Source organism: Dendrobates tinctorius, unplaced genomic scaffold (assembly GCF_039654945.1).
Source record: "Dendrobates tinctorius isolate UK_male_01 unplaced genomic scaffold, ASM3965494v1 ptg000015l, whole genome shotgun sequence".
NCBI classification, from domain to species: domain Eukaryota; kingdom Metazoa; phylum Chordata; class Amphibia; order Anura; family Dendrobatidae; genus Dendrobates; species Dendrobates tinctorius.
The window spans coordinates 53,959,957-53,973,456 of record NW_027361683.1 but is presented as its reverse complement, the minus strand read 5'-3'; the positions used below and the strand labels follow the sequence as shown (position 1 = coordinate 53,973,456).

General features: G+C 44.7%; 2 protein-coding genes across 3 annotated transcripts in view; one reads left to right on the top strand and one right to left on the bottom strand.

Moving 5' to 3' along the window:
• The window catches only part of SNRNP40 (small nuclear ribonucleoprotein U5 subunit 40), a 92,342-nt gene that overhangs the window by 58,796 nt on the left and 20,046 nt on the right, over positions 1 to 13,500 (bottom strand). Inside the window, exon 2 of the mRNA XM_073564314.1 lies at positions 8,875 to 9,004. Coding sequence (XP_073420415.1) covers positions 8,875 to 9,004 — 130 coding nt within the window. The remainder of the gene's footprint in view (positions 1 to 8,874; positions 9,005 to 13,500) is intronic.
• LOC141077409 (general transcription factor II-I repeat domain-containing protein 2A-like) overlaps positions 1 to 13,500 on the top strand; it is a 100,585-nt gene that overhangs the window by 81,586 nt on the left and 5,499 nt on the right. For both annotated transcript variants that reach the window (XR_012227558.1, XM_073564324.1), the window contains exons 2-3: positions 10,821 to 10,927; positions 10,999 to 11,143. The gene's annotated coding sequence lies outside the window, so the exon portion shown is untranslated. The remainder of the gene's footprint in view (positions 1 to 10,820; positions 10,928 to 10,998; positions 11,144 to 13,500) is intronic.

The window sequence follows — 13,500 nt, the reverse complement described above, 5'->3', positions numbered from 1 at the left end:
GCTGCTAGACGCAAGGAGTCTGCCATAAATGCAGCTGCACCTCTGATTAAGGGAATAGCAGCTTGCAATTTGTCTCTGGAGACCTTCTGATCTATTTGCTGGTCAAGCTGATCAATCCATACCAGCATGGACTGGGCAGTACATTTGCTGGCTATGGCTGGCTTGAATATGCCTGTAGCTGCCTCCCATGATCTCTTTAGTGAGGCATCCGCCATGCGGTCAAGTGGGTCCGACAACATGCCTGCATCTTCTACTGGTAGTGCTGAATTTTTCGAGGTAGAGGCAACTGCTGCATCCACCTTAGGGACTTTGGTCCATGTCAGCAGTTCCTCATCACTAAAAGGATACCTCCTTTTTGAGGCTGAAGGGAGGTAGCCTCTCTGATCTTGTTTTTCCCACTCTTTCTTGATCAAGGTTTTGACTGCCGGAATCACAGAGAATGCTCTCCTCTTTCTCTCTGCCAATCCTGCAAACATTATGTCCTGGGTTGTTTGAGCTCCCTTTGTCTGTGCACCCCATAGTGATTCTGATGGATTTAACTAGATTATCCACACTATCTAGGGGGAAGCACGAGCGTCCTTCCATATCGGATGAGGATAATGATGAGGACGTCAGTGAGGAATCAAAGGATACTCCATGGTCATTATCAGAATCTGACCTGGATATTATCAATCTTTTGCTCCTACTTTCTTGAGGCGTACTGGACTGACTTAAGGCCTGTAATTCCTCCAAGATCATTGCGCGTATGTCCATAGCAGACACCGCTGCCTCTTGCATGGTCTCACTGATACATCCCTGACTTAACCTTTTGGGGTAGGAGTCAGGGAGTGGCTGTCTGCATAGGGCACATTCCTTATGCTTTTTTTTTTTGCTTTTTCTTAGTCTGGAAAGAAGGGAGACATATAGCGAGAGAAAGAGGGTCAGCTTAATAGGCAGAGTTCATACACTCACCCAGTGAAGCTGTAAGTACTGGATCAAGAGGCCGTGGTACAGTCCTAGTGGCGTCCTTGGTATCACTCCTGCGGCTCCTGTCCATGGAGCTCCTGCGGCTCCTGTCCATGGAGCCCCTGCTGCAGCGGTCCCTGGACGCGCCTGCGACTGCAGTATCTACTGCCGGGGGATGCATACTCTGCCCTGGAGAAGACATAATGGCACCGATTTTCCCCAGCACCACTGGGGTCTTAAATGGCCACTCCCCATTCAAATTTCGCAGCCCCCGCCGCCTGTACAGCCTCTTTCAGTGTTTCCCCCGGAAGTCCCCTTCCATTTCCGGGGCAGGAGCGCTCCTGGTCTATTTGCGCATGCGCGGCCCAGCTCCATGCCACCGGGACCGCGCTGCTACCACCAGCGCTCTCTGAGGGACAGCTTCCAATTTGCCCCGGAAGTTCCTCAGTCGCTTGTGGTGCCCTTTTGCACATGCGCAGTCCCCCAATGCCTCAGGGACCGCACCGCCAGCGTTGTAGGGTGAACGGAGGTCAGGACTTCTCCTCCTCCGGTCCCGCACTCCCACGTGGGCCGAGACGGTCTTACCCGGACCTCGATGGTGCATCTCCTGCATGGTGCATCTCCTGGGAGGCCTCCCCCCAGACACGGTGTTCAGCCATACATCAGACGAGGGGGAGCCGGAATACAGCACTCCCCCGACGCTTCTTCCAGACCGCAGCCCCTGCTGTTCTCACGGATACTGTGCAGGTGGCATGCTGGCCCAGGTATTTTTCTTCATTGCAGGAATTCTTCCTGCGGCTTCCATAGGAACAGGAAACCAACTGAGGAGGAGAGGCAGACCGCCCCTTTTATTTCTGTAGGTTACCTGTTCCTATGGGCAGATCCCTCTCTCCAGTGCGTGCTGTCATGGCGAAAGGTAAAACAACCATTTTGAGAAGTGTTCAGAACCCGGAGAGACAGCTAAGAACAACAGGCTGTGGACTGAATCTTTTCTTTGGGAACTCTCCTCCCCTTATCGACACGTCATACAGTACTTGTGACTGAGATATAGTAAGTTTCCTACTTTAATCCCTTTTATTTCTGACTGTCGGTAAATATTGTATTTTGCCTCTTTTTGTAATTTATTTTGTATTTTTGTAAACACTGCCGATATTTTCTAGAGTAAACTTATAAATTTACTAGTTTCATTCTTTATGCTCTATGATTGAACCAACACGTATTCCGCGCCAAATCACCCTACCTGTGGGTTGGTTCCTGAACTGATAAAGGGTTTAGTATCAAACGAGGAACTGGTGGCAGCGAAGCATTCTGGTGGTACTGGGGAACCCTGGCAGTGACGGATTCCTTGCCTGGGACTGGCGATATACATACTGCCCTCACTGCAGAGTGCCCGATAGCCAGTATGCGACAAGGCAGCCCTTCTGGCAACTGCTTATCCTAGGTGCAGTTCCCTGACTGACCTGAGGGTAAGGGGAGCACCAGAGAGCTGCAAGTTCCTAACTGGAACTGAAAGTGCTGTATTTTGTTGCGAGCAATTTGTGCATGTGTTTACATATTTTGCATAGGTTGTGGGTCTTACGCCTTTCGGGGCAACAATGGGTGCAGTTTCTAATTTTGAGATGTCACTTGTTGATGCCTGTTGCATTACTTAGCACTTCACATGGCACCATAGGATAATTTTTGTATACTTGGTTGAGAACCTTGTGCTTATACAGTTTATATATGGATACATGTGGTAAATCTAATATATAAAGCTCAAAGTGTGCATGTACTGTATGTATGTATGTATGTATGTATGTATGTGTGTGTCCGGGATAGGCATCCGCACCGTCGCAGCTACAGTTGCAAAATTTGGCAGTGTCACACGTCTGGACCCCGAGAGCGTCCTAAGCTATGTTGTGAGGCGAAATTTTAACCCCGCGCGTTCCAATTCACCAAACAATTTTGCCCCCATCTACATACTGGGGAAAAAGTGTGTGCGCGTCAAGGCCCGCCCCTCATTATGATGTCATAATGCCCCTATTTGCATACTGGGGAAACAGTGTGTGCGTGTCAAGCCCCTCCCCTCATTATGATGTCACAATGGTTGCCATGGCGACACTGATGTCATCATAGGTTGCAAGCCCTGCCGCCGCTCATTAACATAATGGTTGACTATGGGATGGAGGATGTGTGATGGGTATATGGGCACTGGACTATATTGGATGGAGGATATGTATGACGGGTATATGGGCACGGGACTATGGGATGGAGGATGTGTGATGGGTATATGGGCACTGGACTATGGGATGGAGGATATGTATCAGGGCTGTGGAGTCGGAGTCGTGGAGTCGGAGTTAGTTTTGGTTGGAGTCGGAGTCGGTAGAAATGTACCGACTCCAGCTTTAAAAAAAATGTATTAATATTTCAGAATTGAACTTTCATATGAATTTTATAAATGTTACTCAAATATATATGTTCTATCAAACTATGAACAACAGTGATAAGCAGTTCTGCTGGAGATAGAGACATTTCTTACTTCTTGTGTGTCACTGTTCTCCACTGCCCTTATCTAATCTTATACTTGGTTAACCTCTTGCTGCCCCAACCCCCCTACTTACAATGTATGAAACTGAAAGTGAAAATGTGTTGCAAATTCTTAGTAGTAAAGCTCCTCCTCTAGACTAGATCATACTAGGTGTGCGTCTTCCAAGCATCTCACAGCTGCCTGCTACTCAGAAGAGGAAGACTGTAAGAAGTATTATCCTTTCAACAAACTTTGCATCAGTTAACTGTGAGTACATGAGGAATAATAACAGTATTACTGACCACTATATCAGTTGTACGACCTGGCAATAATTTTGTACAATTGTTTTTAGGAAAAACAATTGTCATTTGGATTGTGAATGCAGAATTAAAAACCTGAGAATGTCAAAGAAGCATCACATTAAATCAGATGTATTTGAACATTTCACCATCACTCAAGATAGAAAACATTATGTCTGTCAGTGTATGACAAATGATCCAGACGAAAACAAATGCTGTGAAGCCAAGATGAGTGCATATTCAGGCAAAGATAAAAATGCTCCTACCAGAGCTAATCTAAAAAGACATTTACAGCGCTTTCATCCAGAAGTACTGAAAGCAGTGGATGAGAAAGACTGCATCCAAACCAATGAACCAGTGCCCAGCTCTTCCAGCCAAACAAAGGAGCAGAGAACTTTGCAGCCATCAGTTGCAAGATATTTTGTCAGTGACAAAGTTACTGTGACAATGACAGTAGATACATTTAAAAAACAGATCATAGAGCTTGTTGTAAAGGATAGTGTGCCTATTTCATTATTTTCACGACCAGCTTTTATGTGTCTGAATGGGGAATTGGCCCGCAAGCTTGGTGTTTCTCTGGAGAGAGAGAGTATTAGAAAATTAGCAATCGAAGAAGCTTTTAAACAAAAGGAAGAACTTAAAAAAACTCTCAAGGGACGCTTTCTGTTTCTTAAAATGGATGCCTGCAAACGTCACAGAGTGAACCATTTTGCCATCAATGTCCGATTTGTTTGTGACAAAAATGAAATAGTTACCAAGACATTGGCAGTAAAAGACACCAAAGCTCATCACACCAGTGAGTTTCTCCAGGTCTTGGTGGAAAAGGTTCTGCAAGACTATGAACTTAAAAAAGAGCAAGTTCTTTCTGTCGTAACTGACAATGCTTCAAATATGATAAGTACTATTAAGCTAATGAATGAGAGTAATGATGGTGACCAGCAGCTAGAAGAACATTCAGGGTCCACAGACACAGAAATGTTTGAAATAGAGGAACACAGTATTGTAACTGAGGAGCAAACTGAAGTTGCTTCAGATGAACAGCAACATGATAGTTTAGATGATCTTGTTGAAACTGTGTCAATATGTTCTTTCATTCATCACATGCGCTGTGTTGTGCATACGCTACAGCTGGCTATAAGAGAGAGTCTGCAAGAAGGACATGCTGCTGCACTGATTGGCAAGGTGAGAAAATTGGCTACTGTTGCCAGAACCCCTAAAGTTGACTCAATTTTGAAGAGACGTGCTGGAAAAGGGGCAATTATTGATCAAGCCACACGATGGGGCAGTACTTACTTAATGATTCAGCGCTTGGTTGAACTGAAAACCTTTCTTGTAGACATGGCTAACCCTCAACTGACGCTAAATGAAAGTCAGTGGAATCAGGTGACTGAGCGGAAAAAATTGCTAGAGCACCCATTTACAGTGACTAAAAAATTACAAGCAGAGGACTTAACTCCAGGTATTTTCTTAAAGGAGTGGAAGAACCTGATGTTTCGCCTGTCCCAAAGAGGAGGGTTAATTGCAAGTGGCATTGCTACATCAATGAAACGGAGAGAGTAGCTAATATTACAAAATAACATTCTTTTGGCAGCTGTTTATGTAGACCCAATGCATCGGATTCTTCTAGATGATCAACAGCTAAGTAAAGGAAAAGAAGCTCTGTTTGAAATAGCAGTAAGGATGAAAGGGTTGCAGAACAGTCAGGAGGAACAAGAAGAATTTGGTCGTCCTGCCACATCTTCACCCTCATCATCAACTGATGAAGAATTTAATTTAGAAAAATATTTGGATCACAAGGACCGTGCAAAGCGTTCCCGCATAGAAGAAGAGTCATCCCCATCAAGGAACACAGCCAGTACATTTCAGCAGAATTTTTCATGTGCACTAAAAGAAATTGAGAAATTTGACCGTTCATCAAAAATAACAGTGCAACAAGCGATTCCTCTGTATCCTGACATTGTCAGAGATGTTGCCCGAGTGGTTACTGCTTTGCCACCAACACAAGTTAGTGTAGAGAGGTTGTTCTCTGCTCTCAAAATAATTAGATCAGATTTGAGGGCATCCATGAAGGAGGATCTGACAGAGGCAATACTTTTTCTGAGGACAAATTTATAGATTTCTTCTTATTAACTGTATAAGTGTTTATTGCATATTTACCTACAGTTTATAAAAGTTTATAAAAGTTATTTGCTATATTCTAATTGTATTCTAATAAATGTAGTTTTTGCTCTAAGTGGTCTGATTACTTATATGATGGTGAGAAACTGAATAAGCACGATGTTTAATATTTTACAACAGTAAATTTGTTGTTATGAATTGGCCATTTATGAAGGAGTCGGAGTCGGAGCCTGATAAAATCCAGGAGTCGGAGTCGGAGTCGCAACTGTGGCTTACCGACTCCACAGCCCTGATATGTATGATGGGTATATGGGCACGGGACTATGGGATGGCGAATATGTATGATGGGTATATGGGCACGGGACTATGGGATGGCGGATATGTATGACGGGTATATGGGCACGGGACTATGGGATGGAGGATGTGTGATGGGTATATGAGCACTCGACTATGGGATGGAGGATATGTATGATGGGTATATGGGCACGGGACTATGGGATGGAGGATATGTGTGATGGTTATATGGGCACGGGACAATGGGATGGAGGATGTGTGATGGGTATATGGGCACTGGACTATGGGATGGAGGATATGTATGACGGGTATATGGGCACGGGCCTATGGGATTGTGGATATTTATGATGGGTATATGGGCACGGGACTATGGGATGGAGGATAATTATAAATTGCTATAACTAAACACAGTTAGTTACTATGCCCTGGGGAGGATGTGTGATGGGTATATGGGCACTTGACTATGGGATGGAGGATATGTTTGACGGGTATATGGGCACGGGACAATGGGATGGCGGATATGTATATTAGCACGGGACTATGGGATGGAGGAAGTGTGATGGGTATATGGGCACGGGACTATGAGATGGCGGCTAAGTATGATGGGTATATGGGCATGGGACTATGAGATGAAGGATGTGTGATGGGTATATGGGCACTCGACTATGGGATGGCGAATATGTATAATGGGTACATGGGCATGGGACTATGGGATGGAGAATATGTATGATGGGTATATGGGCATGGGACTATGGGAAGGAGAATATGTATGATGGGTATATGGGCATGGGACTATGGGATGGAGAATATGTATGATGGGTATATGGGCACGGGACTATGGGATGGAGGATATGTATGATGGGTATATGGGCACGGGACTATGGGATGGAGGATATGTATGATGGGTATATGGGCACGGGACTATGGGATCGTGGATATGTATGATGGTATATGGGCACGGAACTATGAGATGGAAGATAATTATACCGGGTGAGTCATAAAGGACGGATGTATTTGAAGTGGCTATAACTCACCACCAGGTGGAGGTAGAGATGTGCGGGAGGCGGGGTTATGTTTGTGAGGTGAAAGCATTGTTTTTATTTTAGTTTCAGTTTAAGCTATGGTGCCGTGGACGATAGAACATCGCGTTTTTGCGTACGACAGTTTTGTCAAGAATAATGAGTGTATCACAGCCGTTCAGCGTGAGTTTCGGCGTCATTTCAATATTCACAGAAATCAAGCTGTTCCCGCTCGTAACACTATCCTACGTTGGGTTGAAGCACTCCGTACACGAGGTACACTAATGAACAAACGACCACCGGGGGCTCCACGAACGGCACGTACCCCTGAAAATGTGGAACGCGTCAGGCAAGCCATGCTGCGTAGTCCGAGTCGATCTGCTCGGAAACATTCTTTAGAACTTGCCCTCAGTAATCGTACAGTAAGGCGTATTTTGCATTTAGACCTGCATTTCCACCCCTATAAATTGGCCATTGTGCAACAGTTGGAGCGCGGAGATGTGTGGTTTCAACAAGATGGGGCAACGGCCCACACAGCCGGAGCAACAATGAACGTTCTTCGCCCTCTCTTCCCTGGTCGCATCATTTCCAGGTTTGGCGATATTAATTGGCCTCCTAGGTCCCCAGACCTGTCCATGTGCGATTATTACTTATGGGGTCACCTCAAATCACGTGTATACAAGCTTAAGCCTCGATCATTACAAGAACTGAAGGAAGCTATTCGAGTGGAAGTTGCCCAAATCGACAGAGTTGTGTTGGAAAGTGTTGATGCCAACTTCCAAGAACGCCTTTGGAAATGCATCACTGATAATGGCCACCACATGGCAGATGTGGTTTTCCACACTTGAATTTGTCAAATATTTGTCAGTATACGTAACCAAATCTGTGAATACATTTATATTTAATAAATATTTAACGATTTTATGATTAGTTTAAAAACGTCCGTCCTTTATGACTCACCCGGTAATTTGCTATAACTAACCACAGTTAGTTACTATGCCCGGGCAGCGCCGGGCTCTTCAGCTAGTTTTATATATATGTCCTTGTGTTCAGAGATATTTACTGATTGCATATGATATATTTGTATCTAGAATCTAACACTATCCTTATATGAATTCTAATCTTCCTTGTGCTGAGGTATTGTCTGCTGAATTATTGTCCAGAGGATTGGATCAAGATATCTAGCACTGTATTACCCTGTTTTAGTTTGCCCCTACATATGTCATCGTAATAGGGTCTTATAGGGACCTATAAGGAAAGCCATTGTGGGGCGGGGGCATCATTTGTGTCCCAGAGGGTGCCAAACTTTGCTGAGAGATAGGGATAAAAAGAGGGCAGAATAGGGTGACGGCCCTATCCTATTGTATTAATAGCCTGGTACCACTCTGGATCTAGTATTTTTTGGTAGATTTTTTTGCTGTGTTATTTTAATAGATAATAAATAGTGATTTTATGTGTATACTCGTTAAAAGTTCAATAGTGACTTGTAGGGTTGCTGAATCCAACAGGTGGCACTAGAGTCAAGTGCTCTTCACAGAAGAGGCAATGTGCATATCAGAAACATTAAGAAACTCTCATACTTAAAGCCTCAGGTATATTTTTTTACGTTCATTTTCTAAAAGCCGATCTGGAAAATATATAATAAATGTTGAGGTTCATCTTTCCCACACAACGCCAGGTATAAAATACTTACGAATAAGTCTGTCAAATCCTGCCGATGCCAAAGTCAGTCCATTGGGATGAAATTTGCAGCAGTAAACTTCTCCTTCATGTCCCGATAACAGCATAATAGGAGCCAGGAGACTGGTTGACCTCGGTGGACCCTACAAGACCGCAAAAGTAGCGAAACATGGCTCAGCAGCTCTTGTATCAGACCAAATAAACAAAACACAGCAATGAACGTACGTTTGACAGCTTAAGTTCTAAAGTAACGGCAGCCATCTATGGTAATGCTGTTATTACTTTGCATTACTTGATATTCTATGATAAGGCCTGTTTCACACTTCAGTTTTTTCAAATCAGTCAAAATCCGCCAAAAAGTGAAAATGGCGGATCCGCCATTTTTTCCCATTGGGATACATTAGTGGCGGATGGTCGTCCGTTACGTCCGCTATTCGGCGGATCCGCCAGATTCCTGGCGGATTCTGTCTGAGGTGGACGGAGCTTGCAACGTTTTCTTGGCGCCGTCAAAATGGCGAAAGACGGCGGATCCATCGTCGTCTGCCATGCGGTAGAATGGGTGCCTATGGACGGCGGATCCGCCGGGATCCGCTATTTTGCGGAATCCGCTAAATCGCACTGAGCAAGCTCAGAAAAAAAGATACTTTTCCAGACAGTCCCAAAACTATATAAGGTGGGCTAATTAATCATTGGGCCCAGACATCCGGCACCAGCCAGGCTGATAGGAGCCAGAGCCAGCCATCCAGCAAGCTATAAAACCTGCCTGCTCAGCTGCAAGACCCCTGGAGAGCAAGACCCCTGCACCAGCCTGCCTGACATCACCTGCCCAGCACCAAGACAGGACGGAGAGGCCTGCTAGCAAGCCAGCCTGCAATTGGGTGAGTATAACTATTTGTGTGTCTGTGGCTTGCCTGCCTGTGTGTGTGTGGCCTGTCTGTGTGTGTGGCATGCGTGTTTGTCTGTGTGTGTGTGGGGTCTGCCTTCCTGTATGTATGTTCTTGGCCTCCCAGTGTTGCGTGTGTGTGTAATTTTATTATGCTTTTTTTTTTTTTCATACTTTAATTGTTTTTCTGTTGCATGTTCACTGAATTTTATTTTCATAGTACTGTAATTTTATTTAAATATTTGCAATTGTGCTAAACTATTTGTGTGGGGCATGTCTGTGTGTGTGTGGCCTGTCTGTGTGTCTGAGTGTGTGTGTGGTGTGCCTTCCCTACATGTATGTTCATGGCCTCCTAGTGTGGCGTGTGTGTGTGTGTATTTTTAGTATGCTTTTTTTTTTCATATTTTAATTCTTGTTCTGTTGCACGTGTACTGTATTTTATTTTCATATTTGCAATTGTGCTGTGATTGTGTTGTGTATTGTATGTGGTGTTTCTCTTGTATATCACTGGTTTATTTTTCATTTATTGTGGTATTTAAAATAAAGAGCAGAGTAGCTCCTACTTGTGTAAAAAAAAAAGAAAAAAAATTAACTAAAAAAAAAATTTTAATAAAAACTTTTTAAAAACTGTCCGTAGTATTATTTTAAAACCAGGTAAAATGAAGTATGGATATATGTACAAAAAAGGTACATGAAGTGTTGGTTTTTGGTATACAAGTGTGGTTATACTCTCAAGTGAGATATTGGAATTTACACTTTCAAACACTTGGGTATTCTCTCGGTGAGAGATTTTCATGGAATTCAAACACATGCAAACACAAAGTGTGGGTATACACAGGAATTACACACATGCAATCTCAGTGTGGATACACGCTCAGTGAGAGTTTTTAAGAGAATTCACATATGCAAACACAAAGTGTGGGTATACACAGGAAACACCTGCAATCACAATGTGGTTACACTCTCAGTGAGAGTTTCAGGGAATTACACACATGCAATCACAGTGTGGCTACAATCTCAGTGAGAGTTTCAGGGAATTTTTTTTTATGTTATTAAAATTTTCTTAATACTTTCAGATCATTTCAGGAAGCACCGCACACCCGCCAGTCCGCAGCAGATCCACTACACCGCAGCAGACCAACCAGGCCGCAGCAGACCCACACAAAAGAGTGAAATTTTCTCAGTAAGTATAAAAGCCTGAAAGCTTTTGTTATCCTTTGTATAGTAGCTTAACAAGTGTCTTTATACTTGCAGATCACTTCAGGAAGGACAGCACACCCGCCAGTCCGCAGCAGACCAGCCAGTCCACAGCAGACCCACCAGGCTGCAGCAGACCCACCAGGCTGCAGCAGACCCACCAGGCTGCAGCAGACCCACACAAAAGAGTGAAATTTTCTCAGTAAGTATAAAGGCCTGATATCCATCACACATCCTTCATCTCATAGTCCCATGCCCATATACCCATCATACATATCCTCCATCCCATAGTCCCGTGCCCATATACCCATCATACATGTCCTCCATCCCATAGTCGAGTGCCCATATATCCATCATACATATCCTCCATCCCATAGTCCAGTGCCCATATACCCATCACACATCCTTCATCCCATAGTCCCATGCCGATATACCCATCATACATATTCGCCATCCCATAGTCGAGTTCCCATATACCCATCACACATCCTTCATCTCATAGTCCCATGCCCATCATACATATCCTCCATCCCATAGTCCCGTGCCCATATACCCATCATACATATCCGCCATCCCATAGTCCCGTGCCCATATACCCATCATACATATCCTCCATCCCATAGTCCCGTGCCCATATACCCATCATACATATCCTCCATCTCATAATCCCATGCCCATATACCCATCATACATATCCGCCATCCATAGTCCCGTGCCCATATACCCGTCATACATATCCGCCATCCCATAGTCCAGTGCCCATATACCGGTCATACATATCGTCCATCCCATAGTCCCGTGCCCATATACCCATCATACATATCCGCCATCCCATAGTCCAGTGCCCATATACCCATCACACATCCTCCATCCCATAGTCCCGTGCCCATATGCCCGTCATACATATCCTCCATCCCATAGTCCCGTGCCCATATACCCGTCATACATATCTGCCATCCCATAGTCCAGTGCCCATATACCGGTCATACATATCGTCCATCCCATAGTCCCGTGCCCATATACCCATCATACATATCCGCCATCCCATAGTCCCGTGCCCATATACCCATCATACATATCCGCCATCCCATAGTCCCGTGCCCATATACCAGTCATACATATCCTCCATCCCATAGTCCAGTGCCCATATACCCATCATACATATTCTCCATCCCATAGTCCCATGCCCATATACCCATCATATTCTCCATCCCATAGTCCCATGCCCATATACCCATCATACATATTCTCCATCCCATAGTCCCATGCTCATATACCCATCATACATATTCGCCATCCCATAGTCGAGTGCCCATATACCCATCACACATCCTTCATCTCATAGTCCCGTGCCCATATACCCATCATACATATCCTCCATCCCATAGTCCCGTGCCCATATACCCATCATACATATTCGCCATCCCATAGTCGAGTGCCCATATACCCATCACACATCCTTCATCTCATAGTCCCGTCCCCATATACCCATCATACATATCCGCCATCTCATAGTCCCGTGCCCATATACCCATCATACATATTCTCCATCCCATAGTCCAGTGCCCATATACATATCCGCCATCCCATAGTCCCGTGCCCATATACATATCCGCCATCCCATAGTCCCGTGCCCATATACCCGTCAAACATATTCTCCATCCCATAGTCAAGTGCTCATATACCCATCACACATCCTCCCATGGGCATAGTAACTAACTGTGGTTAGTTATAGCAAATTATAATTATCCTCCATCCCACAGTCACGTGCCCATATACCCATCATAAATATCCACGATCCCATAGGCCCATGCCCATATACCCATCATACATATCCTCCATCCCATAGTCCCGTGGCTATATACCCATCATACATATCCTCCATCCCATAGTCCCGTGCCCATATACCCATCATACATATCCGCCATCCCGTAGTCCCGTGCCCATATACCTGTCATACACATCCGCCATCCCATAGTCCCATGCCCATATAACCGTCATAGATATCCTCCATCCCATAGTCCCGTGCCCATATACCCACCACACATCCTCCATCCCATAGTCCCGTGCCCATATACCCATCATACATATCCGACATCCCATAGTCCCGTGCCCATATACCCATCATGCATATCCTCCATCCCATAGTCCCATGCCCATATACCCATCATACATATCCGCCATCCCATAGTCCCGTGCCCATATACCCGTCATACATATCCGCCATCCCATAGTCCAGTGCCCATATACCCGTCATACATATCCGCCATCCCATAGTCCAGTGCCCATATACCGGTCATACATATCGTCCATCCCATAGTCCCGTGCCCATATACCCATCATACATATTCGCCATCCCATAGTCGAGTGCCCATATACCCATCATACATACAGTGGGGAAAAAAAGTATTTAGTCAGTCAGCAATAGTGCAAGTTCCACCACTTAAAAAGATGAGAGGCGTCTGTAATTTACATCATGGGTAGACCTCAACTATGGGAGACAAACTGAGAAAAAAAAATCCAGAAAATCACATTGTCTGTTTTTTTTTCATTTTATTT